The sequence below is a fragment of the Lepus europaeus genome, chromosome 11 (genome assembly GCF_033115175.1).
Source record: "Lepus europaeus isolate LE1 chromosome 11, mLepTim1.pri, whole genome shotgun sequence".
NCBI classification, from domain to species: Eukaryota; Metazoa; Chordata; class Mammalia; order Lagomorpha; family Leporidae; genus Lepus; species Lepus europaeus.
The window spans coordinates 70,387,356-70,413,266 of NC_084837.1; the positions used below are offsets into that span (position 1 = coordinate 70,387,356).

General features: G+C 44.1%; 2 protein-coding genes across 2 annotated transcripts in view; both read right to left on the reverse strand.

Annotated features, from left to right (window-relative positions):
* FBN1 (fibrillin 1) overlaps positions 1-21,120 on the reverse strand; it is a 259,408-nt gene extending 238,288 nt beyond the window's left edge. Inside the window, exon 1 of the mRNA XM_062205862.1 lies at positions 20,905-21,120. Coding sequence (XP_062061846.1) covers positions 20,905-21,068 — 164 coding nt within the window. The 5' untranslated portion in view covers positions 21,069-21,120. The remainder of the gene's footprint in view (positions 1-20,904) is intronic.
* Positions 21,115-22,578, reverse strand: LOC133770572 (collagen alpha-1(I) chain-like). The gene is made up of 3 exons (XM_062206642.1): positions 22,341-22,578; positions 21,807-22,154; positions 21,115-21,248 (listed from the first exon to the last, which is right to left on the reverse strand). The coding sequence occupies exons 1-3, from the start codon at positions 22,576-22,578 to the stop codon at positions 21,142-21,144; spliced, it is 693 nt and encodes a 230-aa protein (XP_062062626.1). The 3' UTR covers positions 21,115-21,141.
* Positions 22,579-25,911: the final 3,333 nt, after the last annotated feature.

Sequence of the window (25,911 nt, forward strand, 5' to 3'; positions counted from 1 at the left end):
CCTTCTCAAAACCCTATCAAGAAAATGTATTGCAATATTCATTTTCAGATGGGCGACTGAAAATCAGAAGTGAAGTGATTTTTTCAAAGGATACACAATGAAAAACATCATAAATCACTAATTAAAAAACCAGATGAATTTATGGATACGAATTCCAATGTTAGTGCTAATAGTTTTTAGATTAGAGATTAGAAACATGTTCCATATATCCCCCAAAGAGAACATGTTCACTTTTTATAAACTAATTTTATGCTCTGGTTTTCTTTCACTAGATCTGCAAAAACCAAAAATGTAAAGAGGATACAATGTAGGAACATTCATCCTACACACTGGGGCTTCAGGTTCTTTGTGGTGATCATACCTTGTCCTGATCCCTCGGGTGAAAACATCAAAAACCCTTTCAAGTTTCATATTATGTCTTGAACAAAATAGGTAAGGTGTAATTTTTCCCACGAGTGTTTTGGTGAAGCTAGTTGAATTTTATTAGTCTTTAAACTGATGTATAGCTCTCATTATCTACAATGAGGACTTCTCTGTTGGGTAACATTTCTTCTTTGGATGGCTATAAAGTGTTAAACTTGTGATTAGTTCTTTTTCTCAGCCTTAAAGCTGTATCACTGTTGGTGAATAAATATGTATTTAATTTTTAATTTAGATTAGTAGGTCATTGGGAAACGTATAGTCATGAGATATGCAAACAGCCTAACTGAAATAATTCCACTGTTAGAAGAATTTTAAGAATTTCCATTATTGTAACTTTCATCAGTGAATATGTGACCATGTTATTTATTGCTTTTGAAACATTACCTCTGAGATCGTAGATTTACTGACACATATTAAACCCTACTTATGAAATTAAAAAAAAAAGATGTCGAGTGCTTTGGGGAGTAGGTAGTGGGGGAATAAATAAAGATTCAAAAATGCAAATAATTCAAAATCCTACTCAAAGCTGGCACTGGAATGTGTACACACTTGAACATAGGTGTGTCCTGTGTTTTGAAAGGCGCTTCAAGAAGAATCATCCAGTTATGCACGCAACCAACTAATCTGGCTTGGGAAGAACACGAAGGCCATTTTTTTTTCTTTAAAAAAAAAAAAAGCATGCCTCTAGACTTAATTCAGAGGCTGCCAGGACACTGTCCATTACATCAGGAAAGTGGACACTCTCTTCATTCCAACTGCCAGCACAGCTCTTCCTTGAAGCCCAACCCGAAAGATTTCCTGCCCATCCTGAGTGATACCGGCACTGTCCTCTGCCACCTTTCCAGCCTGGGGGAGGTGTGATGGTATTCATATTTCAAGCTATCATTAGGCAGAATGGGTGCTATAAAAAAAAAATGCCAACACACAGCATCAACATTGTGACAACCTCGGAAACGGAGATGATACTATTAAAACACAGCAAGCCTACCCATCCATTATACCAGTAACATACTTAAACTGTTTCCAGATATCTGTAGGATAGCAGCGCCGGGAAACAAAGCTAAAATCTTACTCTAGTAACTTAGCATTATTGGAGTTAATTAGAGTGGAAGCTTCACATAAAGTAATAGGAAGGCACTAGGTCTTAGGCAAGGATGTACATCTGTTCTGATGTGAAACTCACACAGGCAATGCCCCGTGAATACACGCACAGACGCACACACATCCCCCACCAACCCTGAGACGCTCCTGGGACGGCTCTCATTCCCACATTCCTGTCTAAAGGAGGGCCAGGCGTACCAGTACTTTTCAGAGCTTTGATTTGACTCACTAAAGCTGTCCTCATTCCAGTTTCTTTAATAAAAAGAGCATTCCTGAGAAAGCAATGCTGAAATGAGGGTACATTCACTTCTGAATGTTCAAATAGCTGTGAAGATCTTCTTTCCACTCACAGTCCAAAATCTTACCAGCTTTTCCTAAGGGCCTTGCCTGAAAATCTTCTCTTTAAAAATAACCCATTGTTTCCATCTTGACTCTCAAGAAGATCACAGAACGAGGCAAAGGAGTGGACCTCTTCAGAATAATTCCCCTGCCCGCCTTCTCCATCAAGTACCAGGCAAACTGTCCATAATTCCCTATCTCATCTCAATCCTCACTATTAGGTATTAATAATTTTTCCACAACTCTCAAAGTTGGGGGTCAGAAAAAGCAGACCCAGCAGCATTACAGACACTGCTGGCTGTGAAACACTGAGTGGAAGTTCAAAACTAGATGTAAAACTTCATAGCATTTGTAAGTAAATACGAAATGACAGAATCTAAATATTTGCATTCTGCCACCCTAGTAAGTTAATGGAGCTAGGCAATGGCCATCAATGGTTGCTAACAACACAAAAGAGGGGCCAGCGCTGTGGAGCAGCGGGTTAACGCCCTGCCTGAGGTGCCAGCATCCTGCAGGGGCGCCAGTTCGAGGCCTGGCTGCTCCACTTCTGATCCAACTCTCTGCTGTGGCCCGGGAGTGCAGTGGATAATGGCCCAGGTCCTTGGGCCCCTGCACCCGCGTGGGAGACCAGGAGGAAGCTCCTGGCTCCTGGCTTCAATTGGCACAGCTCCAGCCATTGCAGCCAGCTGGGGAGTGGGCCATCGAATGGAAGACCTCTCTCTCTCTCTCTCTCTCTCTCTCTCTTCTCTCTCTCTCTCCTCTCTCTCTCCCCCCTCCTCTCTCTGTGTAACTCTGACTTTTAGATAAATAAATACATCTTTAAAAAAATACAAAAGAGGGACTAGTAATTATAATGTGCCTCTTAATGGAAGAACATACACTTATCAAGTCTTCTTGACAAGAAAGTTGATTCTGGGGTGATCAAGCTTCTAACTCTAACTAATAAATCACAGGAAACACAGGGACTGAAGACCATTAGAAGCACCACAGACTGGGAATGCTGGCATTATTAGACTGTGAGAAACTCTACACAGTGTGCTCCAAGTATGGTCCAAGGACTGGTCAGTGCTGGTCCATTTACTAGACAGTCCCAGTCTATAATGAGTTAATGGAGCTTAAGCTAGAATGTAAATCATCTCACTGTGTCCTTCATCAAGAAAGTCTTGCTACGGAAAAAATCAGCTGAGCTAAAGGGTGTGCCTAGTGACATACTGGACTTACATGCCGACATAAGCTTCCCAACTCATCACAGTCTGATAACAGGCAGTATTAGGAAACCCTGCTCATCAGGACATTAACCAAGACTGATAATCTATATTTCTAAAAATATTTAAGAGCTGTATCAACCAATTGTAAAAGATGAGCTTTATTTGGTTCCTGATTTGAGTGACCTGTAAAAATAAATATACAGAATTTATGACCTGACCAGAGTAATTTAAACACTCACTGGATATCTGATTATATTAAAAATTAATGTCAATGTTAAATGCTATATTTATGTTTCTTATAAAGTCTTTATCTTTTGGATATCCATATTGCAATGTTTACAAATGAAATTATTTTTCAGCTATCCACTTCAAAATAATCTGAGAAGAAGTAGATGAAAAAAAGGGTTGACCGCTAGTTAATAATTGCTGAAGCTGGGGCTTCACGGTATTCTCTCTAGTTTTGTATAACAGGGAACTTCAAAAAGTTCATGGGAAAATAGAATTAAAAGATGTTTGCTTCAGTGTAGTTTTCATAATATACATTTTCTACAAACTTTTTGAAGACCTTATGTATTTGAAATTGTCCATAATAGGCAGATGTCCTAAATAGCACTCTGGCCTCAGAATCAGCCCTTAAGGCATTTGGATCTGGCTGAAGAGCCCATGAGAGTATTTTAGGCATGGAAAGCCAAGACACTCTGGAAAAAAAAAAGAAGAAGAAGAAGAAGAAGAAGACCTAAATGAAAGATCTCAGCGAGTGTGATCCCAGTGGAAAGAACGGGGCCATCAAGGTAGGAGGTACCTTTCTCTGAAGGGAGGAGAGAACTTCCACTTTGACTATGACCCTGTCCCCTGTCGGAATAAGATCGAAGTCGGCGAACCCTAAAGGCTTCCATAGCCTTGGCAACTCATGACTAGCGCCTAGGGAGATTACTGACACCATAAACAAGAGTGTTAAATTGTTAAATCAACATCAAGAGTCACTGTGTACTTACGTCCCATGTGGGATCTGTCCTTAATGGGTTGTCCAATGTGAAGTAATGATATAGCTAGTACTGAAACAATATTTTTACACTTTGTGTTTCTGTATGGGTGCAAACTGATGAAATCTTTACTTAGTATATACTGAATCAATCTTCTGTATATAAAGATAATTGAAAATGAAAAAAAAAACTTGGGGTTAAATTGGAAATCACATAGAAAATTAATCAATTTTTTAAAAATATATCATGTAGGATCTCTGTCATTAATGTGCTGTACACTGTTATTTAATGCTATAACTAGTACTCCAACAGTATTTTTCACTTTGTGTTGCTATGTGAGGGCAAACTGTTGAAATCTTTACTTTACATATACTAAACTGATTTTCTGTATATAAAGAGAATTGAAAATGAATCTTGATGTGAATGGAAGGGGAGAGCAAGCGGGAAAGGGGAGGGTTGCGGGTGGGAGGGAAGTTATGGGGGGGGGGAGCCATTGTAATCCATAAGCTGTACTTTGGAAATTTATATTCATTAAATAAAAGAAAAAAAAAGAAATTGTCCATAATAAAAAGTTTAAAAAACAAGCAGGTTGTTTTACCCTAACCTGAAAACCACAGTCTCTTACATCCCGTATTTTTATTTTCTTTTCATCCACTTGAAGAACCACCAATATCTGTTTTGCAACTCAGCATTCCTAAGAGGGAACTTACAGAAAACAACCAGCTGGGGCCAGCACTGCGGCACAGCGGGTTAAAGCCCTGGCCTGGAGTGCCGGCATCCCAAATGGGCACAGGTTCCAGTCCCGGCTGCTCCACTTCCGATCTAGTTCTCTGCTATGGCCTGGGAAAGCAGTAGAAGATGGCCCAAGTCCTTGGGTCCCTGCACCCATATGGGAGAACTGGAAGAAGCTCCTGGCTCCTAGCTTTGGATCAGCACAGCTCCGGTCATTGCAGCCAACTGGGGAGTGAACCAGCGGACGGAAGACCTCTCTCTGTCTCTACCTCTCTCTCTGTAACTCTTTCAAATAAATCTTTAAAAAAAAAAAAGAAAGAAAACAACCAGCCAATTCCAACTTGTATACCAACATAAATAAGAGGTAAGAACTAACCAAAGTGCTTTTGTGACTCTCAAGTGTCCAGCAGCTATCAAGCAAGGTTAATGCCCACTAGATAAGAAATCCAAGAACAAATAACTTAACCACACTTGTGAAAATAATTAAGCATGTCAACCCAGGGAATGGGATCCCTTGGGTATTACAACCACTTTCTGATGTGATTCATTTTCATAATGATATTTCATCTTAAGGACAAGCATGAACCCGTCAGCTAACAAGAGATGCACTTGTATCAAGTCTGCAAAAAGGGTTGAATTTTGGCTTTTCTGTACACAAATGGAAGAATTCTGACAGTCATGGGAAATATGAAACAAAAGGAGGAGATATTTAGCAAAGAATCCTGGTATGTTTCTGACCCGTCACTGTGAGAATGCGTGTTAAGCAACCTGTCTTCAAGAAAGGGTCCAAATGCAAATGAGCAGATGAGTCATCCCAAGGTCAAATTAAACCCTGTTTCTTGTGGTCAAATGTCCGACAATGTCTAGATTAAGCTGGAATTACTTGCAAGAAGGAAAAAATGGTTCGCATACTCTTGTAAAATTCCTGAATGGTTTTCAAGGGTTTAAAAAGAAAAGTTTATTTTATTTGAGGTTGACTTTTTTTCCTAGGAGTTCATAGAACACAGTGAATACCTGGGATTTCTTTGTTTGACTTTATATTTTTGCTTTTTCACAAACTTTGATTGTGTTTATGGTGGTGTGATTGACCTTGAGAGGATGAGAGACATTAGGTAATTTGAAAAACATTTTAGTGGCAAATAGAAAAATATCTATTATCTGTTCAAACCATTCCTATTTAAAACACTTACCAACTGCAACTTCTTAGAATTTATTTCCTATCAGTTAACCAAAGATTGGCGTGAAAGGTACAGGATACAAGAACTGTACAAAAGCCCTGCCATCTGAGGTGCCCTATGTCTTTGGTCATCGTGCCAGGCCAGAGTTCTCTCCAAGATCTGATGTGTAGATGCTGGCTTCTTTACCTCTGAGATCAGGAGCTTGGCAGGGTCATGCGGCTTGGGTGCTCACCTTGTCCACCTGATCATAACCAAATCCTTAGTCTAGTAGACGCAATGAAAACACAGTTCAGTCATGTCCAACCACCTCATAGCAAAACAGTCCTAATTCCCAAGGTATCTCTTTGCACTACTGCCAAACAAAGCGGTTTGCAGGCCAGTCCTCCCATTTCCTAAAATCTAAATCATGTTCATAAAGTCTCACGAGGAACGGAGAAAAAAGATGGTTGCCAGGAAGTAGACAAGCCTATTGGCCAAATCTGTCAATTTAAAAAGGCAAAGATTCTTTGCAAGAGTTTAGGAGGGCAGCTTACTCAAGAATAATACTTACTAAGTGTATTTCCCTACAAAGGAAACCCAGGTTTGGGGAAAGGAAAATTTAAAATTTCAAGTTCACCCACATATTACCTTTAAGTATAACCAGCTCTGAACAGATATATTGTTTCTATTGAAGTTATATTTTCTTAGTTTTTTGCTGAAGCTCAAGTTTGCTTCCCGTGTTTCTGAACATAATCATTTCCAAGATGAGAACGTGAACTCTGTGGTATCCAGATGCTAATTATGTAACTTTCTGCATTGGCCATGAACAGTCAGCCCCGTTCTAGGACTCTGTCCCTCACTCTCCTCACCTATGGCAGCATGCTAACCATCTTCAGCAGCATAGCTAAACATGGCAGGCATCAGACTAGGAACTTGGAATGCCCCATCTCATTACGTCTTGGGATAATACACAAAGATGAGTATAATAATCTCATTTACAAATGAATAAACTGAGGCTCAGAAAGGTTAACCCACTTGTCAGAGTTTCTTCCTAGGAGGTGGTGGAGCCAGAGTTTGTTCCCAGGTATGTCTGTCTCCACGTTTCCAGGCCTCCCTGAAAACACGGCCAGTGGTTATTAGCGTACATTGAAAATGATTCCTTGGTCCTTTAAAATACAGTCCAACACGCAATATCACTCTACCCCATTACCCACAAACAGGCTCAAATAGGAAACAGTGTGAGGTAATTATAGCATATACCCCAGCCACTAGCTCTGGGCTTTTATAACTGAACTGCCAAATCTCTCCTAGCCAACTCTTCAGGAAATGTTCAGACACTTTCTCAGATTCCAGCTAAAACATCAACTATGTGGCCCTAGGGAGTTCAGAGCTCACAGGGTGGTAATGGGATATAAAATTTGCAAAGTTGAGGTCAGTGGCCTAAACTCTGGTCTGTGAAGCAGCAGCAGTCCATGAAAGATTACAAACTATTTGTCGACATGAAGGTTGCACATTAAGTCCATTGCACATGAAGTCCCTCGGGGCAAAGCACTTGTCCACACCATCTAGGACATTAACCCCATCAGTAAAGGGAGAGAACAATATTCTAAATGATAGTTCTGCCTAAGAATCACTGGAAAGAAGACAATATCCACAGGCTTGGGACAGCATGTCCATTCTGAGAAATAAGAATTTGGTCCAATTCAAACACAGCTCACACTCAATAAATAACTGCGACTTGGATTAAGCAGATGTTAGACCAGATTATTAGGAGAGATGATACAGAAGACAAGAACTCAAGAAATGTTTTCTTCATTGGCATGCTCATTACATGGAACACAAATGTATAAATTAGTAGTTTGGATACCTGAGTCAGCAACTTGTAAAGCAAGACACACAGCTTATTCACAGATTTAAAATTTCCTTGCCACATCCCAGGACAGGACCCTTTAGCTGCCAATTCAAAGTGTGAGTGTATGTGTAAGGTGATGGGGGAATGCCATAAAGGGTATACCCTTCAGACTCTCAGATAACATTCCCACTGCTCTTTCTCCAACCTCCTTACTGCTACCCTCGCTGGCAAAGATCTCCCTCAAAAAGCCCCACCCCACCCAACCCCACCTCATTTGGAAGTTTCCAGTGACTGCAGGGTAGCACTGAGGGTCTGAAACTCCAGTGCACAGCATCTCTGCATCATACTAGGGCCAAACTATGAAAAAAAAAACAAAAACAAAAACAAAAAAACCCAAGCCTACATTATACTGGAGGTTTGCCTATTGCAAGCATAGTGGAGGACCACAGATACTCGTCAGCTGCTCCAGGTTATGAACACAAAGAGGAGCTGGAGTCTGCCATCCACCCAACAGCACATTTCTACTTAAGCCAGCTCTTGCCACCCAGTGACCTTCCTCATCTATGAAGCAGAGAAGAAAAACAGCACCATGAAGGCATCTTAAATGGACTTTTCCTGGGCCTCAGTTTCGGCAAGTATAAATTTCTAAGATCAGCCCTACTATAACTCTGATTTGTAATATTTTGTAAAGATGGATGGTTTGACTATGGAATAAACTTTGAGAGTCATGATGTCATTGCAAAAAGATTCTAAATAACCCTAGTTTTTTGAAGTTATTCAGCAAAGGCACAAACCTATTAGTCTCTGATTTCACTGTCTTATGAATTAGCTCTGAACAGACAGAGCAAACTGTATGTAATTAACCATTACCTATGAGGAGGGAGAATGCAGCAAACTTTACATAGCACCATACGCAGGTGCATAATAAATGATGGATGAACCTGCTTTTCCACTGCATTCCTCTAAATGACTTTACAGGAATCTTTTCTGGCATCCAAACATCTGTCTGTCTTTCATTCCCTGACTCTCCTCCAAAAGCTTGCTGTTCCCCTAAAGAGGCTGGTTAAGGCCACAGGTTGCCTGGTACCCACACTGCCAGGAATGAGGGAGTTGTCAAAACCCAACACCTGCTCAGTCCCTCCCAAGTCTACTGACTGACAGGAGTCCACTCCTGAACGTTCTCCCCATTCTCTCCCTGACCTCCCTCTGCCTTTCCCCTGCCCTTCCCTAACTAAAAATGTATCCTTGTTTTTTTCTTTCTTTCTTTCTTTTCACACCTCAAGCCTTCCATGTAAAAATTTTACATTTTACTTAGAATTCATCTTTCTGAATGTTTTAACTTTTGATATTTCTGTTCTCCCTGTTTTATTTGTAGCTCAGCTCATGAAATGACTTTTAAAAAGATGAGAGTGAAGAAGTGGAAAGAAAAGGAAAATAATGGTCATGAAAAAGAAGAAGAATGAGAAGAAACAAAACCAAAGCCTGCCTGCTTACTAGTAGAGATACTGTCATACTCCTGTTCAAAACCATGAAACTTGACAGCAGACAATGTGTGCAGAGGGCCGACATGACTCCCGTCTCCCAAGACCAACATCATAAAGTGGTTTACTATATTTGGACTCTGGATGTGTTTGGGTACTTATATTTGAATGTAAGTATGACTGATGGTCTAGGAATTCACAACCCTTCAAAACACTGAACCAAATCACTTGTCTAATGGGGCACTTCTCCCATCCTGTGCCTGCTTGCTGTCTGGAATACATCTTCGGCTGGGAATGGTGGAGATAGGGAATTTTCCTCTCTCCCTTCCGCTCTGAGAGAACTGAATAAATACACTCAGTGTTAGCTTCAGCCAAAACAAAGCCACTTGAGAAAGCAGCAAAGTCACAAGAAACTTAAAATTAGAATCTGATACAGTATAGGACAGCCCCAACCCAAATTTAACTATATTCCTCATCTAATTTTATTCTATTATTAATGTGGATACTCCGTGTATGACAAAATAATAGTTTAGCCATTTACAACATCAATTCTATTGAAAATCACAAGCCTATTTTTATTGATTGTATATAAACTTCAGTCGGCAATAAAAACCTTTTTTGAGGTAGACTGCACCTACAGATATATAAAAATGGAGCTATAAATAAAAATTAATACCTAAGTCAATAAGTTAGAGTGATTATGCATTTAATTTGTCACTGAGAGGTGGACATTTGGCATAGCAGTTCAGACACTGCTTGATACACCCATGTCTGTACTAGAGTGCCTGGGTTGAACTGGGCTGTGCTCCCTATTCCAGCTTCCTGCTAATGCACACTCCAGGAGGCAGTGTATGGTGGTTCACATGCTGTGTCCCTGATACCTACATGGGAGACCTGGACCGAGTTCCTGGTTCCTGGGACTTGGGCCATCCTCCACTGCACTCCCGGGCCACAGCAGAGAGCTGGCCTGAAAGAGGGGCAACCGGGGCAGAATCCGGCAGCCCGACCGGGACTAGAACCTGGTGTGCCGGCGCCACAGGCGGAGGATTAGCCTAGTGAGCTGTGGCGCCGGCCAGGAGATACCTCTCTCTCTTTCTCTCTCTCTCTCTGCCTTTCAAATAAATAAAACTATGATGAAATTTTTTAAAGAGAAAAGTTAGGGATCATACAATTCATATAGTCAAGTAAGAAAAACATGTTTGCTTTATCAGGAACTTCAATCTTGTTCTTGATGATTGTGAGTTCTTTAAATGTGGAACCACGGACAATGCCTTAACGTGAATCTAGCAGAACATGCACGTTATTCATGCAGCACTTTGCATTCTGAGGGCATAGCAGCAAAATACACCGAAGTATCCTCCAGGAACTAAGCCAACCAGTCAAGGGAGAATTAAACTTAGAGTAGCAGACTATCCATCGCAAAGAACCACTGCCCCGCTGTGGTGCTGTGGTAGCTGGTTTCCCATGCCAGCCCCTCCCTGCAGACACAGGCTGCTCCTCACATCAGAAGGTGGAGTCTGTTAGCCCCGGTCCTCGGATCTGAGCAAAGTCTATGACTTGGACAGAATTTCAGACTAAGTTTAAAGAAAGTCCAGTAACTTCCACCATTCCGCTCCTCAGAGATCTTGAGCTGCCACAGACTCATACAAAGTGTGGCCACACTGCTGGAAAGACCACACAGAGGCCACGTGAGGAAGGAGACAGTCTGAGGCTGCATGTAGAAGGGAGGAACCCAGTCCACAGTGGAAACACAGGAACCCACTCACGCCCAGCCAGCCATCCCTGCTGTGAAAGCATGTGACCAGGGGTCAGGAGGCTATTGTGCAGGATCTAGTCCCAACAGACACTCACCTTGAGTCGCTGCATCTGGGGTTCAGTTTCCCCATTTGGAAACAACAATGTCTCCATCCCTAGGTTGACAGGCCCAGACAGAAGACTGCACGAGAGAGAATTTTAAAACCTGGAAGGTCCCCCAGGAGACCCAGACAAGTGGCTCTTTGCTTCTTTTCTTACCCTCCTCCATCCATGCATTTAGATAAACCACACCAAAGTAAACAGGGCTGCTGGCGCCAGTCCACAGTCACAGAGAGACACATGCATAAAGAAACCATATTGCTCATTCCAGCCCAACAGACATCGTGGGGCACAGAGACAAGATTCCCCACTGTGCCCAGTCTAAATTCCTGACCCACTGAACCATGAGAAATAACAAAATTGTTGTTTTATACCACAATTGCTGTTTTAAGTTTGGGGAAATTTGTTACATAGCATTAAGATAATCTAGACATTCACAAATGAAAATAGCTTGCTTCATTGTGGTAGAGGGCCCAGAAATGACCTTGTTTCTCTTTAATGTCTCAATAATGGTGCCACATTCTTTTTATGCATATAAATTTTAATATATATGGAGGTGGGAGTAATCTAGGCGCCTCCCCTGCCTTATTTGCCACAACCTTCTCAGTCCTTGCTCTCGGATGACTTTTGAATTATTTGATTCCCTTGTCTCTTCACCACCTTCACTGCCTTTGCCTCCTAGATCATCATTCAGTCTCACTGTGACTCCTTTGTTAGCCTCCCAAATTTCCCTACCTCTAGTCTCCTTAGCAACTCAGAACCTCTCACATGTCTGCCACAGATCTGACAGTGTTCCCAGCTTAGAATTCTTTAATAGCTCCCTATGCTTACTTTCCACAGCCATCAGTAATGTCGTGTTTCCCTTCGTCCCTCCCTCACAATGTTACTGTGTACAGGCTCACAAGGTTACAAACTGGACACTCCAGGGGCACTGCTTTTGTAGATTGTACTAAGAACTGCATAGCTTAGAGCCCTGCAGTGCAAATCCTGGCCATTGAGCTCAATGGCCTATGATACCAAAGACTTCATACTATTCACGACATGCCTTTTCACTCAAAATTTTCCTTTATTTTTTTCTCCTTCACTTCCTCCAAATCTAATTTATGTAATCAACCTTAACCAACCAATCAAAATTGGTTAGAGATCATCAATCAAAAATTTTCTATTGAACACATATTATGTGGCCAGTTCCTAGGTATCCTTGGAGATAAGTAAAAATAAACAAGAGTTCTCAGCCCTAGTACACAGTCATTTTTCACCACATAGATTGGAAGCAGGCAAATTTTTTTTTGAAAGGACCATGTAATAAATATTTCAGTTTGTAGCCATACTGACTCTATCACAACTACTCTACTCTGCTGCTGTGGTCTGAAAGTAGCCATAGATAATACATAAACTAAACTAATGGGTTATGGCTTTGTTTCAATAGAACTTTATTTTCAAAATCAGTTGGCTTCATCCAAACATCCAAAGCTTGCCAACCACTGATGGACTCTCACTGTAGAGATTTTTCTGATTAATCCTATTCCTACAATGCCACTGGCTTCTTTTATTTTTTTATTTTTTATTTTTTTTTACAGATAGAGTTAGACAGTGAGAGAGTGAGAGAGAAAGACAGAGAGATAGGTCTTCCTGCCATTGGTTCATCCCCCAAATCCCCAAATGGCCGCTACGGCCAGAGCTAAGCCGATCTGAAGCCAGGAGCCAGATGCTTCCTCCTGGTCTCCCAAGCTGGCGCAGGGACCCAAACACTTGGGCCATCCTCCACTGCCTTCCCGGGCCACAGCAGAGAGCTGGACTGGAAGAGGAACAACCAGGACTAGAACCTGGTGCCCATATAGAATACCGGCGCTGCAGGCAGAGGATTAACCAACTGAGCCACTGTGCCGGCCCCACCACTGGCTTCTAAAAGAATCTGCCTTCAATCAATGTTGGGTGAGAGAAGATTCGGGGGAGATGAAGCTCTCAAAAGCAGCTTACTAGCCATATGATTTATCATAATTGAGAAGCAGTAAGATATATTGGCGAGGAGCACCAACTATGAAATAGATTTCCAACTCCAGCTGTTACTAGTTTATATAATTGGGGCAATTATCAAAACTCTGCATTCCTCTGTTTCCTCATCTGTTAAGTGGGTAAATAAATTTAAGCTCCTTCACAAGGGAGTTGTTATAAAGAAGTTAATATTTGTAACATGCGATAATTAATATAGCAGAGCTTGATATTTTATCAAGCTTCACTATTATCGCTACTTTTTTTTTTTGACAGGCAGAGTGGACAGTGAGAGAGAGAGACAGAGAGAAAGGTCTTCCTTTGCCCCTTTGCCGTTGGTTCACCCTCCAATGGCCGCCGCGGCCGCCGCACTGCGGCCGGCGCACCGCACTGATCCGATGGCAGGAGCCAGGTGCTTCTCCTGGTCTCCCATGGGGTGCAGGGCCCAAGCACTTGGGCCATCCTCCACTGCACTCCCTGGCCACAGCAGAGAGCTGGCCTGGAAGAGGGGCAGCCGGGACAGAATCTGGCGCCCTGACCGGGACTAGAACCCGCTGTGCCGGCGCCGCTAGGTGGAGGATTAGCTTGTTGAGCCACAGTGCCGGCTTATCGCTACATTTTAATATAAAAAACTGGCAAACAACCAAGGCAAAAAATGGAACAGAAAGAATTAAATAACTTGTCTTAATGGTAGGGATTTAAGGTATATAATTGTTTCCCTGGAAAGAAAAACACCGCTTGCAACTCTCCAGGTCTTTTGACAGAAATTTCTCAAATGAGATGTGAGAGCAAGAGATTCTATATGAAATGAGCCATTAATGCCTTCAGATCAGAGCCCCAGACAGTGCAGAAGGAGGAGGCCATAATACTTATCTACCACCTTCCGTAAAAGCTCAAGGTATAATATTAAAACATAATCCATATGCCCTCCAAGATCCCTCCAAGTCTGAAATTCTGTGATTCTGTCTTTTATTAATGTCTTTGCTGAAATGGTAGAGAACATTTTCTTATTTGAGTAAATAACACTGTGTGATTAAGTATACTTAGGATATGTGAACCAGCAAGAAAAAATATTAAGAATTTTAACTGGAATTTTACCAATGTCTTAGTCTTGCATTTTTGTCCAGTGGAATGAAAAACCAAAACCATAACTAAAATTAATGGAGAAATAAAATTTAATATTAATGTTTTGTCTTAAGAACTTAACCTCTGTGTACCTCAGCTTCCACATCTGTAAAAGGAAGTTAATAGAGGGAACCAGCCCACCGAGAGGTTGTGAAGATTGGATATGTTATCATATGTAAACCACTTACAGCAGTACCTGACATACAAACATCTAAATGTCACCTACCCCAGCCACAATTCTTACAGATGGTCCCTGACTTACTACAGTTGAACTCAGGGTTTTTCCACTCTACGATGGTGCAAAAGTGATAAACATTCAATAGAAACTACACCTCAAATTTTTATTTAGATCTTTTCCCAGGCGAGAGATATGCTGTATGATATGCCTCACAATGCTGGACAGAGGCAGTGAGCCTCAGCTCCTAATCAACTGAGAGATCACGAGGGTAGACAACCCTGTCTCTACAATTTTCAGCATTGCTAAGCTATGATGCTTAGCAGCATAGGTATATTAAACACATTTTTAACTTACAATATTTTCAACTTACAAGGAGTTTATTGGGAGGTAACCCATGGTAAGTCAAGGAGTGTCTCTATTTGTTTTGGCTTAATCATATATGCCCTACACTTTGCCACTTTTCTGTGGACTCCTGGTTTCCAATTCTCCTACTAACTGCTAAGCCCTGTCAGGGTATGGGCTACTGGTCTCTGGCATTCCAAAAAATTAAGTTCAGGTTGGCATTTGATTAAGACTTCCTGAATTAATTAACTCTTTTGGAATGTGATGATGTGCTAGTGGTAAAATGCTTATGATAGAATTCTTACCTTTGTTAATTTTACAATCTAATGGTAAAGTCAATGTTAGCAATCATGAAACAATAAAATCTTATACGTCTGCTATATGACTACTGATTTCAGCTTTCTCAAATAATTCAATGGGAAAAAAATTATAAGTTGCTTAAGTAAGCTTGTTTGCTGGATTAGTTTCCAGAAACAAATTGCTAAAATAGTTTACTTCTCTTTCAAGAAAACATTTTAAAATTTCATTTTCACTTTGAAAATAAAGCTAACATTTCCAAATTAGTTAGGCTAATTATCTGTCTTATTGTAGAAAAAAGTCAACAACCTACTTCATGAATATTATAATAATTTGTTAATATTATTTCTTAAAGTATCTCCCACATAAGACAACAAAGGAGCAATTCAATATTCTTTAAAATTCCAAATAAATGTGTTGAGATGTCTATACTTCCTTTTTTTTTTTTTGGACAGGCAGAGTTAGATAGTGAGAGAGAGAAAGACAGAGAAAGGTCTTCCTTTTTCTGTTGATTCGCCCCCCAAGTGGCCGCTACGGCCGGTGCGTTACGGCCAGCGCGCTGTGCCGATCAGAAGTCAGGAACCAGGAGCTTCCTCCTGGTCTCCCATGCGGGTGCAGGGCCCAAGCACTTGGGCTATCCTCCACTGTACTTCCGGGCCACAGCAGAGCTGGACTGGAAGAGGAACAACCTGGACAGAACTGAACCGGCGCCCCAACCGGGACTAGCACCCAGGGTGCCGGCGCCGCAGGTGGAAAATTAGCCTAGTGAGCCGCAGCGCCGGCCCTATACTTCCTTTTCTTTTTATTTTTATTTTTTTTTCTTTTTTGACAGGCAGAGTGGATAGTGAGAGAGAGAGACAGAGAGAAAGGTCTTCCTTTTTGCCGTTGGTTCACCCTCCAATGGCCGCTGCAGTCGGCGCATCTTGCTGATTGGAAGCCAGGAGCCAGGTGCTTCTCCTGGTCTCCCATGTGGGTGCAGGACCCAAGGATTTGGGCCATCCTCCACTGCCTTCCCGGGCCATAGCAGAGAGCTGGCCTGGAAGAGGGGCAACCAGGATAGAATCCGGCACCCCAACCGGGACTAGAACCCGGTGTGCCGGCGCCGCAAGGTGGAGGATTAGCATGTTAAGCCACAGCGCCGGCCCCCTATACTTCCATTTCATCAACCCTCACTTCATTTCCTTTAGGTTGATGTGTGTTTTAATCAGTGTTTTTTGTTGTTGTTGTTGTTGTTTTTTTTTACCAATAACTTGCTCATTTTTATAAGCAATCTCTATGTCCTACGTGTTACAAAATAAGTCACATATACAAATGTATTGTCCTACCTTCTTATTTACAGATCTTCTATTTAAGGATATCTTTTTTAACTGGTATCCCAACATATTAGCTTAATCTTTTCAATAAATACAAAGATAAACCACATTACAGCCCATATGATTTAAGTCCTGTTTGTAATGTAAAATGGACTGTATAAGGTCTACCGAACTTTCCTGTGTTCCCTGTTAAAGCTCTTTATTTTAATAACAGACTTCTGTGTAATTATTCCCTTGGATTTAGCCATCACATAATCTGCCCCGTGTATGAACTGTTCCATGTGTATTTTTCCTGGTAAAATGACCTCTGGAAAAAATAAACAAATAAACAAAGACCAAAAGGAAGCACATTCAAGGGGACAAATTGTGTGAAGTACAATTGGTCTCATATACGCCTATAAACCAGGCAACAGAAGATTCAACCCATTGCTTTGGATATTTGGAGAAAGGAGCTTTTACTGTAAAGAATCTTTCCCTTTGACAAGAAACTGTAATATCTCCGTACTTGGAAGCTACGCCAGTAAAGCAATCATAAATAAATGGTACATAACTATTGCTCTTCAAGTACAGTTTGTTTTTATATCAGACTATTTCCCATACTTTTTGTCTAATCACAGTTTAGAATTCAGCTGAGACGAATTCTTGTGAACTGAAATTCAAACAAAGTCAGGATTTTATTATTTCTCATAAAGTCATTTCACACATGTTAAGCAACGTCCAGAAAAAAGAAAACTATGATACATCTAGTATTTGGAAATATTTTTGAAACTTGCAAAATTCTCATTTGAAAATAGAGAAAAATTAAATTTTTTTGCAAAGGGAATGGGGACCACACTCATTCCATTTTTTTTAAAAAAAAGGATTTCCTGTAAAAGCAGAAATTGGCGATTTACTCTAAGAAAATACAGTGAAAGCTGGGAAGAAACTTGAGGATGCTTAAATTTCCACTGTGGAACAACTGCTGCTGCCCAGTAGGGAGAGAGAAAGAAAAAAAAAAAAAAAAAACCACCTGCAACAAGATGAGGGGAGAGGAAGACAAGCTTAGGAAGACATAGGAAGACCCACCCAGTGAGAGAGAAAGGAGACAGGTAGCTACCCTGTGAAGTGGCAGCCAACAGGAAAGGGGTATGTATCTTAGGAAGAATAGCACCAGCCACACGAGAGAAACAGAAGGTCAGAGCACTGCACATCGGCCCCAGATGAGTCCAAGGCACCTCTGAACTAGAGGAAGTACTAGTGAGGTGCTGAAAGTTGCTGCCACCAAAGGGGCATCAGGCAGACTCAGAGTTTATAAATCATTTTCCCTTCTTAAACTGGGCATTTCCAACAAAACGGTAAACAGTTTCTACTGTAGTCAAAGAGGTTAGTTTTCAAGCTGGTAATATTTTAATGAGCAAAAATAGACATTTTAAGCAATACCTGGAAAAATGTAATGCATAACTGCTTTTCCTGATGATTTATACAGCAGGGAATGGTTAAAAGACTTATTCATGTGAGAGTGTAATGGCAGTAAGCAGAGAGAAAAAAATTAAATGTTATTCAAATTCAACATTTGAATTGGTGTTTGCTGAAAATCCTTGGGAAAACGTTTGATCTAGCAATTCTGCTTTTACTACTTTGTATCACGTGTAAATGTGAGCACATGCACACAGGTGTGTAGAAGGATACTTGTTAATATCATCTAAAAAGACTTTATTAGGAAACACTGTCAGCCACACCATGGGATTCTGGATGCCAAGGAAATGCATGAGGTAGATCCACACAAGTGAACAAATGGACGCACCAAGGATTTATAGAATCAGAAAATTACATACAGTGCATGTCATATGCTAAAGGGGACACACACAAGTATTTATGTAGAATATATATGTCTAACTAAATATATTACATGTTTATACATATATTTATGTCTGTATATATGTTCATTTCTAGAAAAATACAAAAGAAAATGGTCTGAGAGGTAGGAGAGTGGGTTTTTTTTTTTTTTCCATTTTTTATTTGAAAAGGAGACAGAGACAGAGAAAGACGAGAGAGACCTTCCATCTGTGAGTTCACTCCTCAAATGCCCACAGCAGTTGAGGTGGGGCCAGGCAAAAGCTAAGAGCCTGGAATTCAATCTTGATCACCCACATATGGTGGCAGGGACCCAAGTACTTGAACCATGACCTTCTCCCTCTAGCATGTACATTAGGAGAAAGTTGGAATTGGAAGCCGAATCAGGATTCAAACCCAGGCACTTTGGGGCTGCCACTGTTGTATAGAAGGTTAAGCCTCTGCTTGCAGTGCCAGTATCCTCTATGCGCACCAGTTCGAGTCCTGGTTGCTCCATTTCCGATCCAGCTCTCTGCTAACACACCTGGGATAGCAGGGGAAAACAGCCCAAGTCCTTGGGTCCCTACACCCATGTGAGAGACCCAGAAGAAGCTCCTGGCTCCTGATTTTGGCCTGGCCCAGCCTTGTCTGTTGCAACCATTTGAGGAGTGAACCAGCAGATGGAAGATTCTCTCTCTCTCTCTCTCTTTTTCTGATTTCCAAATAAATAAATAAAATCTTAAAAAAGAAACAGCAACAGGCACTTCAATAGGGAATGCTGGCTTCCTAGACAGCATCTTAACCATTTCACCAAACACTTATTCCAAGAAATACTTACAATTGTATATTCATCTCAATCATTTTTACCCCACGTACACTGTGTGTGTGTGTGTGTGTGTGTAAAGCTTATAGATAGCACAAGAATTAGGAACAATCATAATTATTATTCTATCAACACCATGTTTTTAGGAAAGCTTCGCAAACACTTTGCAACAGAAGAAGGTCTGTTAGTGACGAAACTTTATGAGAAGCAGAGAGGGGTGTCTCTATACACCACACACACAAAATCTAAATCCCAACAGAAATAAGCACTCATGTGAAGGCATATGTGGCAGCCTGCTAAGTAACAAAGTAAAGCTTAGTTTCTGTTTTCACATCAGGTTTTTGCCTTCCCAAGGATACACGCTGGTTGGAGACAACACATGGAGATGAGACTAAAGTCTGGTCAGGCCTAATGTCTCCCTGCAGACTTGCTCTCACAGAATTAAACCACTACTTCCTTTCTCTCTATCTATAGGAACGATGGCATCAAGAATAGATATTAACATAATATTATAGTGCAGAAACATATTTTTAGAGAAAAAACATGCTGGGCTAACTCCGGTCCTTCTCAGAGTGGATGCAAATCAAAGTTTCATTCCACTGACCGGATGTGCCATGGACCTTGGACACAGAGCCCAAGTCAGGGTCAGGCTTACCACCACAAGCAATCCTCACTCCCAACAGCGTTGGAACCCACGAGGGCCAAGATGGAGTCGGATCAACCGTACCTATTTTCTGGGGTCAGAAATCCATGCATATTTGACCACAGCCTAAGTGCTTGGCTCTGACAATCACCTTCTCCTTGGTGAAGAACAGGACTCAGTCTACTGTACTTTTTCTTCTCACATCTGGGCCAAAAACACACAAACTTTACTACACCTACATGATTAATGCAGCCCATGGAGGGAGAAAAAAAAGGAATAAGCAAAATGCTCAACCACATATCTGAGTCAACACTGTCACTTGGTCACCCAAGGTCATACAATCCAACTACAGACCACTCAGGAAAAGAGTATCAATGAGAATTATAAGAATTTAATACAAAACCTCTGCGTATTTACCATCTGGGTTCATTTAGGAGTCACTTCCAAGGAGATAAAAGGGATCATTTATATAGTCCATCCTGGTCTTTCTATGGGGACTTGAACTTAAACCAACTCATAATGAAAGATTTCTCTTTCAAACTGAAAAACCTTTAAGTGTATGCTCACCTTCCCTCAACTCGGGAAACGGATCAACCATAATAAGCCAATCTGCCTAATTTAAATCTTTCCTAATGAAACATCCTGTGCAGCAGGGGCATGGGAAGCCGGTGAAAGGGTCAGTGGCGTGGACATAACAGGCTTTGCAGTGTTTAAAAACGCCCACGGGCCTCAGCAGCGGAATGGAGAGCTCCATACAACCCCAAGCCCTCAGAACCCCTTGCCCTGCTGGGCTTCTCTTGCAGATGGCTGGAAGGCCCCACCGCCCAGAGACCCCAGATGCATATTTCACTGGAACCCTTCTCTCTCCTTGGTCCCTAACAAACAGAACATCTGCAAAAAGATGCCCACAGGAAAAGGACTTACTCCTCAACACAATCAGCATTAGTCTGAAGGGAAGGAATGGGCTCCTCCCTTCTTCCTCAAGAAACTCTTCTCGCTTCCCCCCAAAAATCTGCCTCCGACAAGGGCCCAAGACTCTCTGGAACCGCGACGTCTCCTCTGGGGCCATAGCCTTAAGGCGGGGGAGCTGGGTGGTCCCAAGGCGGGGAGGGCTGCGGAACCCTAGCACCTCTAAGGTGTCCCCAGGAGGTCCTCCAGCCGTGGACACTCCGCCGCGCCCGCTGCCCTGGATCTTAAAAACTCCGGAGAAGGGGAGACCCGCGCCCCAGAAGCTGTCCCGTCCCATTACCCTTTCAGCGCGTCGTGTCCTCCGCCGCCTCTTCTCTTGGCCCGGCTGGCTCTGGTTTCCTTCACATTCCCAGCCTCCAAATTGGCGTCCGCCGCCTGGCTCGTGTAGGACGCTAGGATCACGGTAAATCCCAGGGCGATCTCCAGCATCCCCCCTCGCCGCATGATGCCGAGCGGCCGCCGGCTCCCGCCGCCTCCTGCCGCGCCCGGGGCTCGCTCTGCGGCCGCCGCTGCGCCCTCACGCGCCCCGCGCCGCCGGGGTCCCGCTCTCCCGCCGCCCCGTCTCGGGCCGGGCTGCTCCCGCCTTCTCCAGGCGCTGCTCCCACTTCGGGCGGCCCCTGCCAGCTGCAACAGAGACACATCCCCGAGGCGGGGGAGACACTCAGGCACCGGGATGCAGCAGCTCCGCGCCTCCCGCGCCCGCGCCCAGCCCGCGCACCGCCCGCGCGTGGCGCAGTTAGGCTAAGGAGAGGAGCCGCCTGTGGCACAGCTGGCCGGAAAGTCCCGGGCCCCCGGCGGCAGCGGCTCCTGCGCTGCCTCGGCCTCCCGGGCGCGGGCTGAAGCGCCGCCGCGCACGGCACCGGCGTCCGGAGCGCCCCCGGAGCCCCGGAGCGAGCTCGCTGGCACCGGCTGCGCGCCTCGGGCGCCCCGGCTCCTCCGCCCAGCCGCGGGGCTGGAAGCCCGCCGCGCCGTCCCCGCCAGCTCCGGGCGCTGCCACGGCCGCCCGCAGCTGACGCGGAGCCCGGCACCGGCAGCCCGGGGCCAGGAAGCTGTCAGACAGGGCCAGCGCCAGCTGTGGATGTTCCGAGACGGCCCCGCACCCCTGTCCCAGCCCCTGCCCTCGGGGGCGGCATCGCCAGCCCCGGGGCCCCCGGACCCTGTGGAGACCCTGGCTGCACCCACTGGAGAAGCGGCGGCTCGGCTCCGGGTGGGCGGCGGAGGCTGCTCCTGGGCCCTGGCAGCGGCCGCTGCTGCTCCTCTCCGCGGCGCCCGCAGTCGTCCCAGCCGTGGCCGCGCGTCCGCCGGCTGCACCCGCAGTCTCTGCCGAGGCTCCCGCGGCCCCCTCCTTTCCCACCTCTTCAAGTATCGTCCGCGCAGCGGTTTCTCGCGAGAGAAATACTTTTTTTAAAAAAAGAAAGAAAAAGAAATGACACCCCCCTCCATCCCCCGCATCCCCACCCCACCCGCGGCCCCATCCATCCTCCCTTTCCACTCCCCTTTGCCAGCCACCGCCTCGGCGCGGGGGCCTCCCTCGCTCGCAGGATTAGCGCAGTGGGAGGAGGCGGAGGGGGCGGAGGGGGTCGGGTCCTGCCCGGTCTGGGTTTTTTTTTTTTTTTTTTCTTTTTCTTTCTTTTTTTTTTTTTTTTTTTTTTTTTGTCTTGGGGTGGGGAAGAGAGGGAAAGCGGCGAGGTGAAGCAGCGGTTTAGCCCGCTCTACGGCTGGGAGGTCCACACCCGAGATTAGTGTCTCCCGTGACTCGGCAGCCGCCGGCGACAAAAGCTGTGCCACCTGCACCAGGAATGTGCCTCTGCAGACCGCGGCCCCGGAGGCCCCGCAGGCCCCGGCCGGAGCGGACCGGTCCCTGCAGCCCGAACCTCCCGGGCGCCGCCTCCCTCGCCTCTCTGGCCGGGCACCGAGCAGAGGCCGGAGGCCTGGGGGCTGAAGTAGGGCGCATTGAAGGCCAGGAGCTGCAGGGGTGGCTGCGCTGCCGGGAGGGGGCTCGGCCTCCGCCGCTGCTGGCTGCCCCTGGATCGGGAGCCCAGTCGGGGCGTGGTTCCTTTGCCGCTGCCTTCAAGCCACCCGGGGCTGAATCCAAGATGCTCCAGGAGTCTGAGTAGGATTCTGAACCAAGGGCCTGTGAATATTGGAGCCTGAGATTTGGATGGGGTAGTAAAGGTATGGTCCTCTCGGCCGACCCACAGTTAAGATTGGGGTTCCCCTCGACGACCCTAATTACCTACACACACACACACACACACACGGATGCTTTTCTGGGTTATGCTTTTCCGGGGTATGCAATGAATTTAGTAACTTGGGAAGATATAATATTTATGGCATCCTTTTATGGATACAATGAATTTAGTGACTTTGGAAGCTATACTATTTATGGCATCCTTATATGGTTAAAACCCAGTGTTGCCTGCAGCTTCTAACGGTTTAGGAGGGCAGGGAGTCGCACCCTGAGCCCTGACTGCTGGAACTAGAGACCCTCCAAAAATTCCCCTATAGCAGCCACCAGCTACTGTCAAGCCAGGAGCAAGAGATCAACACAAACAGGTACCCTAGGAATGCATCCTTCTGAAGGGATTTTTTCCTTATTTGGGGTTGTGCCCAGATATTAGGGTACGGGGAGCTGGGCAAGCTATGTGGCTTCTTTCTAGTTGCAAGATGGATCATACAGAATTATAAAGGTGATGAAGGGCCTGCTGGACCTCTATGATACGTGAACATGGAGATGAAAGCAGTAAAACTATGGAAAAGATGAACAGATTTCAAGTCATAGTGCTGTAAGCGTATGGCCTAATGTGATGTCCCACCTGCAAAAGCTCTTTCAGCAGCCTTGTGAATTGCAGCCTTCATCACACACCCTCAGTTGAGTAGAGGAGAATATTTGCTCACAGTCTACTTACCACCTGGTTGCAGCAAAGGAATAGATGGGCAAGGCAGAAATGCTTCTCTGTGGCTGGCAGATTGTCCACAGGGAAAGGCAGACTTGAAACAAATAATGACCCAGTTATTACATGCCAAGAAGGAGAAGTACTGGGCTCTTGCTTGGAGGGATATATAACAAGGGAAGTTGACCTAGGCTAGGACTGATCAGAGAAGGCTTCCCTGAGGAATTGTCATTTACTAAGAACCTAACTAGACTACCAGTAGTCAACCCTGGCTACACAGTAGAATGGCTTGGGAATGTCAAAAAATTCTGACACCAGAACCCAATCCCCAGAGGTTCTGATTTAAATGGTGTAGAATTGACACTTTTAAAAGCTCCCCAGATAGGGATAGGTAAGGAAGTTATTCAGGTTGGACAAACTGGGCAAAGGGACCATGGGTCAGGAGAAACGAAACTGCCTGAGATCCAGGAAGGCTTTGTCCTGCCCACCAGTTTCCTGGGCTGTGTCTGTGCCCTCTGGGGAATCTGAAAGCTCTGACTGCTTTGCCTGTACTCCAGCTTGCACAAGACATGATGTGCTCCTCTGTCTTAGAAGCTTCCACCCCACAGATTGGATAGTGGCTACTGAACTCACGGCTTGGCTTGTGCCCCTGAAGCCCCCTGAAGCCAAGGGCCCAGCCTGGTGGCCTGCACATGCCCCCTTGGAGCTTTTCTGGATATTTCTAGTTCTCCTAAATCAATCCTAAACTACTTTCCAGCATTTTACCTCCACAGGAGGAATCTAAATTAAGTGCTTTTAAGCTGCCTTTGTTTTTGTTCCTGTTCTATTTTCTTTGGCCCCTCCCTCTGGTGGAGCAAAGACTCCTCTTCCTCTCCATACTGAGTGAAAGATCTAGGCCCTGTAGTCCCCTATCTCAGAAAAAAGTCTCATGGCTTAACTATAATGATGAAAGATCTTCAGGAGAGGAGACAAGAGGAACCTGATTACTGAAAGGGAAATGTATTTTTAAATATTCTCATTATCTGGGCAAACAACATACAAGTATATTAGAACCACATGCAAGTAGTGGCCAAACGCAGTAAGAAATAATGAAAATCCATGTCTTTGCAAGACTTTCTTGATGATAGGTGATTCAGTTCTCTTTAAACTATTAAGTTGAAAGTTCATAGCACCATTTGCAAACTAAGTTCACAGCAGCACCATTAACAAAATGAATTTGATAGAAGTCCCTTCACTTTGAAAATTATATCTATCCTGGGAAAATCTGCTCAGCTTCCTGCTCCTTCCTGAGGTGTTTTAGCTCAACTGGTCTCACTTGGTCAAAAGGCACTGCACCATGAACGTGGCTGCTTGGCACAGAGATTGAGCCACCACTCGTTATGCCTCCACCCCATATTAGAGTGTCTGAGTTTGAGTTCAGCTTCTTGATCATTCATGATGACTCAAGTACTTGGGTCCCTGCCACCCACACAGGAGACTCAAATTGAGTTCTGGGCTCCTGGCTTCTACCTGGCTCAGCCCTGGCTGTTGCAGGCATGTGTGGGGTAAACCAGCAGATGGACAATCTCTTTCTATTTGTCTCTCTCCTGCCTGCCTTTCAAACAAATAAAATAAATTGTAAAATGAAATCATGTTTATTGGCTGAACAACTCATTTAATAATTACCTTTTAAAATATTTATTTATTTACTTGAAAGGAAGAATGACAGAGAGAGGGAGACAATCTTTGATCTGCTGACTCTTGGCTCCTGACTTTGGATCAGCCCACCTCCAGCTCCAGCTGTTGCGGCCACTTAAGGAGTGAACCAGTGGATGGAAGATATCTTTCTCTCTCTCTCTCTCTCTCTCTCTCTCTCTCTCTCTCTGTAAGTATGCCTTTCAGAAAATAAATATTTTTAAAAAATCAAAAGATAAGATTCTGTTGACCCTACCTTAGGAAATCTGTCCACAGACCTGGCCAAGGAATGATAAATATCTTTATGGATGGATCTAATAAGAACACATGCCATGGGAAAGTGGTTACTCTATAAAAGATGACCAAAACACTATTTTGGTCAGGTGCTGAAAGTTAGAAGCATTGACATTTGTCAGGCATTTTAAAACATTGAGTTGTGGGGCTGGCACTGTCTCAGAGCAGGTAAAGCTGCTGCCTGCAGTGCTGGCATCCCATATGGGCGCCAGTTCAAGTCCCAGCTGCTCCACTTCCCATCCAGCTCTCTGCTATGGTCTGGGAAAGCAGTAGAAGATGGCCCAAGACCTTGGGCCCCTGTACTCGCGTCAGAGACCTAGAAGAATCTCCTGGTTCCTGGCTTCAGATAGGCCCAGCTCCAGCCATTGCGGCCATTTGAGGAGTGAAGACCTCTCTCTCTCTCTCTCTCTCTCTACCTCTACCTC

Bases quoted from the DNA above. Each gene is read 5' to 3' on its own strand.
- LOC133770572 (XM_062206642.1), bottom strand. From the start codon at position 22,578: ATGCGCCCTACTTCAGCCCCCAGGCCTCCGGCCTCTGCTCGGTGCCCG. The intron at 22,155-22,340 runs GTAGAGCGGGCT...CCTGCGAGCGAG, and splicing joins CGGGTGTGGACCTCCCAGCC to GGAGGCCCCCGCGCCGAGGC. The intron at 21,249-21,806 runs GTGGGTGCAGCC...TCTCTGTTGCAG, and splicing joins GCCGAGCCGCCGCTTCTCCA to CTGGCAGGGGCCGCCCGAAG.